This window comes from Zingiber officinale, chromosome 2A (genome assembly GCF_018446385.1).
Source record: "Zingiber officinale cultivar Zhangliang chromosome 2A, Zo_v1.1, whole genome shotgun sequence".
NCBI lineage: Eukaryota > Viridiplantae > Streptophyta > Magnoliopsida > Zingiberales > Zingiberaceae > Zingiber > Zingiber officinale.
Genome location: NC_055988.1, coordinates 50,404,910 through 50,411,144, shown reverse-complemented (window position 1 = coordinate 50,411,144; position 6,235 = coordinate 50,404,910). Strand labels below are relative to the sequence as shown.

General features: G+C 37.2%; 1 protein-coding gene across 1 annotated transcript; it reads right to left on the bottom strand.

Moving 5' to 3' along the window:
• Positions 1–1,717: 1,717 nt before the first annotated feature.
• On the bottom strand, positions 1,718–5,381 carry LOC122041106 (polyprenol reductase 1-like). The gene is made up of 6 exons (XM_042600685.1): positions 4,892–5,381; positions 4,196–4,548; positions 2,948–3,182; positions 2,253–2,348; positions 2,101–2,172; positions 1,718–2,015 (listed from the first exon to the last, which is right to left on the bottom strand). Exons 1-6 carry the CDS (start codon positions 5,048–5,050, stop codon positions 1,911–1,913), a joined length of 1,020 nt encoding a protein of 339 aa, XP_042456619.1. The 5' UTR covers positions 5,051–5,381; the 3' UTR covers positions 1,718–1,910.
• Between the last annotated feature and the right edge of the window lie 854 nt (positions 5,382–6,235).

Below are 6,235 nucleotides of genomic sequence, written 5' to 3'. Positions count from 1 at the left end.
AAAGAAATGCAAACCACTACACGCCAATTTATGTGGTTCGGAGATAACTTGCTCCTACTCCACGGCTGTCCGTAAGGTAAACGATCCCTATCTATCGGTGGATTACCCTCAGCAAACTCCAACTACCTTAAGTCTCCTTGTGGATGGAAAAACCTCATCACAATACCAACCAAGACCTCTTGGATTACAAAGAGCACTTGAGAACTCAATGACTACTAATTAGGGTTAACCACCACTAATTTTGTCAACTTTAACCAAGCTCTAAAGCATTGGTTATATATGTCACGGGTTGAAAAACTCTATCTACCAATCAACTGGTAAGTATATCAGTCGACTACCCTCTGTCGAAATATGACTGTCACACCCCAACGATTCAATACCAGGTGACTGGTGACTTTACCAGTCAACTGCTTCACATTGGCTAAGCGGACAGAAGTACTCTGTTCACTCCCAATCGACTGCACAATCAACTAAACCAGTCGACTGGTAAACCCTAAATCTTAGATTTTACCCCGAATATAATCTCTCAGCACTCAGACCCTCACGACTAACTTGACTCTTCTTTACAGCCTTGACCTCTTGCCTTCAAAATTCTTCCTTTGTCTCTGGTCCCTCGAATGCATTCAAGCCCGCAGCTTGTCCCAATGTCATCATTTGTGTATGCCTTGAAGTGTGCTTCCCTCATCTTATCCTTGCTGTTTTGTACACAGTCCCTCTGATGCTCCATCTTTCACCAGATTTGAAGTCATCAAGCTAAATCATATGTGTATCCTGTAAATTTGCGCAACTCAAATACACATATCAAGTACAAGGGTAAACCTAACTTAAACTTTTTGCTCAAATATCAAAACTCATGGTCACACCAAACCCTCATGATTGCTCGTGTGCTTCAGTTGCAATCAGATGGGACATTACAAAAGTAGGTGTCCAATGGGTAAGAAGAAAATAACTCTTAAACCCAAACAAGTTATTTTAAATACTAACATGAGTTATAAGAATGAAGAAACTCTAAGGAGGAGAATGAACATCGTATGCTTCACGTGTGGGGAGAAGGGCTAATACCACACCAAATGCTCTAAGAAGAGGGAGATCAATAAGTTAGCACATTTGAAGAATTGGGAGAAGAAGACACTTGCCCACTTCCAGCGACCTCCAACCACTTGCTCCGACCTAAACTATAACTTGGTTGGGACAATGAACCTAGAAAGGGATCACAACCAATTATAGTCGGATCACAATCACAATCCGATCGTAATTTTTAATGATTCATCTCCCGGTCTATATTTTTGCGAATCAGGAGATCTGATCTCATGTTTTCGCTTTCCATCAAATTTAAAACAAAACATTTGACTTCCTCGGCGGGAACGCCGTCGGCTTCCTGGACTTCGCGCCGAGGAGTTGCCTGGGGTGGATCGTAGCACTGGAGAAGGCCAAAAGCTTCAAGCTTTTGGATGCGGAGCTTCCTCGGCTGGTGTGATGGGCGGAGCGATTCCTGGCTGAGGAGTCGGTGAAGGGACTAGTGCTGGACGCCGACAAATATCTGAAGTTTTACGCAGTTGCAGCGGTCAGGACGAGCGCTACTTTGCTGCATGAGATATTGTGAGGTCATAAATAGTGTGAATTAGGATTTGAGAGTCAAGAATTTTCCTGAAAACAATAAATAAATAAATAAATGTGATACAAATCAAATAAAACAAGTTTCAAAACATTCAAGAACTCAAATAACAAATCCAAATCCAGTGAAAAATTCATATTTACACTGTTCTCAAACTCATTTATGATCTTAGTTACAGATCTTGTTTTATTTGTGCTCCAGCCATAAACTTATAACGTGTGAAATAACACAACTATTCTACAATGGGGAAAGTTTATTGATTATCTCTAACTTCTTAAGTTATCAGGGGTCTCTTTTAGTAAATGAATGGAATGAAAGCTCGTCGATCTTTTGGATAGTCGTCAAACTTCTCATGGTACCATCTATGTGTTTCAGCTGCTGCGAATGCCAAGTTCGAGACCTGTTCATGGAAATATGAATGGAGATTGATCAAATAAGAGTTTCTCTGTGAGCCGAGGGTAGTAACATTGATAGCTTAGACATACCACGAACAGAAAAAGAAGCCATATCGTTACGTCGGATCCTCCGCTGGCGACCAAAATCCCCAAGTATATAATCTGCACAATGTAAATTTTAACAGAAAACTTAATCGTGATTTGATTGAAACGTTATAGAAAGTCGGGATAAGGAGTATTACAATTTCAGCTAGGTAATGGGGACATGAAACATATGCGAACCAATCGCCGTGGGGGATCACATACTCATCAGCTCGGCGGTTTCGACGCAATGAACCCTGTCAATAATTGAATCTTCAGAATCGGGTCACAAAATCTATTGCATGATATGAAAGCCAAATAGAAGATAAAAGCATATCAAATGATCAGAAACAACTTGCATGGGAAGAGGCGGTCAAATCAAAGAGAGAAAGAAAAAAATGTTACAACTTCATCCATGGTAAAGTGGTTTGAAGCAAATTAACTGAAAAAAAAATCTGATATCAGATCTAGCCCAACTCAGATTTGAAGGATGAGTAATTTACTGATCATTGGGGTCGGTTCCGAGTCCAAGTTACCTCCCGAAACCCACCTGTTCTATTTGTGCCCTTAATATCGAAGCGCCTTACCTTCTACTAAGATATGGCATGTACCATATATGAGTTTAGGAGAACATTCATCAACATAGTCAACCCTACTAGTTCTACTTCATTCAACTAAGAATGCCATCCGTCGAAGAGAATAAACATTAAATATTGAAATTAGGATTTCCAAATAGTTAAGAAACAGGAAGATTCAATTAGACAATTCAAAATTATTTCAGTCAGAAGTTATCATTACTAACCTGATTAACTAAATAAAAAATGTTAGTTAAATTAAAGATAGAGGTAGAACGTACAAGAATTGTATGGCAATAGTGTTGGTGTAGCCAACCCCAAAAAAAGATTACTGCACCTATCCATTGCTGCCATTCGAGATAGAGAAAAGGCTTAAACACTAACACCCAGTCAATCTGTATATTCGGCATTTGTTCCTTGCCTTTCAATATCAACTCAAGTATCTGATCGCGTGCATAAGTTAAAGCCTCAGGTGCACATGAGATCCCAAGAGATATTGGTGCCACCGTATAAAAGCTAGCATGAAATGACATAAATAAATGCATCTTAAATTTCTGAAAGAATCTAGTAGCCTATTAGTTGAATTTATTATCTGAAAAAAAAACATCAAAATAATAGGAAAAGTGAACATCTTAAACTTTTGCTAAGATGTAATAATAATCAAATAAATAAACACTTCAAAACTCCAAGTACTTCTTTGAGCAGCAGAACATTGAGAAGGCAATATCATTTGGACAATAAAAAACATCAAAGAAAGGAAAACTCAAGACTGGAAGTTTGTGCACTGTGCAGACATAAAGAAGAACTATAACACTAACATCAAAAAGAACAGATATGTAATGCCATGCACGAGAGCCAGAAATTACATTCTATGCATGCATTCTCATCTTTTTAACCCCTCTAGTAATCCAACTCTAGCAGATGAATGAATCTATTTAGAGGGAGACCTTGAACCTTAATAGTAACCAACATGTATAACACAACACTTTATGTAATTGCTGAAAAGAATATTAAAAGTGAAGTTTGCTTCAGCATTATATTTAAGAAATCCCCCCTCATGAATACCATAGGAAAGAACAAACAGGTACAAACAGAATTGCATTTCAAGTATACATTTATTTTGGTATCAAAATTTACAAACCTTAACAATGGATAATGACATTGGCTGTCTCAGTGAGCCAAGGAAAAGATTATCCTCACAATAACTTAGAATATTAACCTAACAGCAATTCCAAATGGCATGTCTGACTATGATAAGTAAATTAATACAGAATAGGACCAGCTATTATATATATTAAGTTCGGAAAATTATGTTCAAAAGTTGGGTATGACAATCAGTTAATCTAAATTTTCTCATCAGATAATAATAATGCAAACAAATAGATTCAAACATTTATCCACTGAAAGTCCTATATATCTTGTGCAAAACTGTATCTTCACTTCAATTTAATTTTTCAATTGACTACAACTGTCACTAAAGTAAATCAATGGATAGACAAAAAACAGAAAAGAAAGATTGAAATACTTACAACAAGCCAGCTAAATATCCAAAGAAGTGCATTCGTGCTAATGGACTATAGTTAAAGACATATACTGTCTCATAAGCACGTCTCAAGACTTGAAAGTCCATCAACAAAAGCACAAACACAGTCCTCCACACCTGATGCTTAAGCTCAAAATTTACCAATGGAGCTTTGTTAAACGAGAAGATATGTGCACCTCCAGTCAAGTAACTAGCAGTTGTTTCATACCCAAATGATTCAGAAGCTAAGGGTAGCATTTTCTCGTAGGCATAGAACCAGATAGAGAATGCTAGGAATGTTGTCAAAGCCAGAGCCACCAAATAAAAATGCAAGAAATATTTCTGTGGAAGGGTGAATCTCTGCAGTTCATTAGGGAAAAAAAAACTTTTAGATATGTAAAGAGATAACAAATAAAATATCAATGATAAATCCAAATACCTAGAGACTACAATTCATTCAAAAAATGAAATTTTTTTTGAGGTATTTGACAGAAAAATTGTATTTACAATTGGTAATTAACCTATTCACTTATTACGCAGGTAGAAGAAAGGTGTTCTTATTACAACACCAAATCAATGAGCAAATTTTAGAAATTTCGGTAGCAAGTTGCGACAGAACGAAACAGTTCAAACTAAAACTATCAATACGAAGAAGGTAGCATCGTCACAGGAAAGAAAAGAGACGAAAAAAAACAAGCCTTACAGAGGTAGAATTTTTCATGATTTTTCCTCTGGCAGCAAAACCAATGAGCATTCGATGGAGGAAGCCAAGGGGGCGGATCGGAAGCGAGGCGAGTAGGATGGGAAGAGTTGCTGCAATCCATGCGAACCGTAGCACGACGGTGAATCCCAGTGGTAGCATAGCGGACGAGCAGTTGCTGCACTAGAGGATAGGGCAAGTGAAAGCCCCTGCTCAGACTAGAACGAGACGGAGGGAGAGGGCTTTCTTCGCCTCTGCTCCTGAGAGTAACAGAGCGGCGGGCCGCGGGGAATTTCTGATGGACGGCAGCGACTGGAAGGTGAGGCGGCATACGATGTGCTGCTATGGTTACAAGGCGAGAGAGATGGGAATGCGTTGTGATCCAACGACGAAGCGAGAAAAGGAGGAAACGCTCCCGCAAAGGCGGCGGCGGCGACCGCTGTGGCGCACGAGATTCTGCAAACACGATAGAAAGATCGGGAAGAGTTGCGTGATCCGCAAATTAATTTCTTAATTTATTTATTTATCTCATAAATTTCTTTAAATTTAGTACTTAAAAAATTATTAAAATGCATCATTAATTTTATTTAACAAATTTAATTAAAATAGAATATATGAAAATACTTTACTGATTTTAATAATATATAATAATTTTTATTAGCATTAAAATACTTTCAATATGAAAAACATATTAAACCCTTTCTTTTTCTTTTTTTTCCAAATATTTAAGATGAAAATTATCTTTTGAGGATGAAAATTAACTTTTATATATATATATATATATATATATATATATATATATATATATATATATAGCTAATTTTCTTCCTTATTCCGGATTATAACAACTATAGCTTTTTATCAAATCGTATAGGTAAGATTTCATAATTACTAAATCATGTAGGGTAGTTGATAAATTACCAAATCATATATATTATATCAATTTTACCTCTCGTCCATATCGCTTGCTTGTCCACGTCGTCATCCACCTCGACTGCTCATCTGAAGTAAGGAAAAATGACATCCCAAATCACTTTTAGTTTTCCCATAAATAACTCATAATGAAATCCCGTTTCATCTTCAAAAATGTAAAATCCTAACTCCGCCTCCTAAACCACTTTGTATGCTCGTTCCTAACGTTCAGCATTTAACCGGTGAATTCCTACATCACCGATCCTCCTAAGATTTGGCTTCTTCACCTCCATCGAGGTTTTCATTAGTTTTTTGTTCTCAGACAGTTTTGAAGTCTAAATCATACCCTTTATCGGTAGTTTTGAAGTTCAAATTGTATCCTTCACCGATTACTGTGTTATCGAAAGCTTCTAGGTCAAACTTCAGCTTCACCAC

What these genes read in the sequence shown, in the direction of transcription:
- LOC122041106 (XM_042600685.1), bottom strand. Translation starts at nt 5,050, where the DNA reads ATGCTACCACTGGGATTCACCGTCGTGCTACGGTTCGCATGGATTGCA. An exon ending in TCATGAAAAATTCTACCTCT is followed by an intron (nt 4,549 to 4,891) that starts GTAAGGCTTGTT and finishes AATGAACTGCAG; the next exon opens with AGATTCACCCTTCCACAGAA. An exon ending in ACTATTGCCATACAATTCTT is followed by an intron (nt 2,349 to 2,947) that starts GTACGTTCTACC and finishes AATTATTGACAG; the next exon opens with GGTTCATTGCGTCGAAACCG.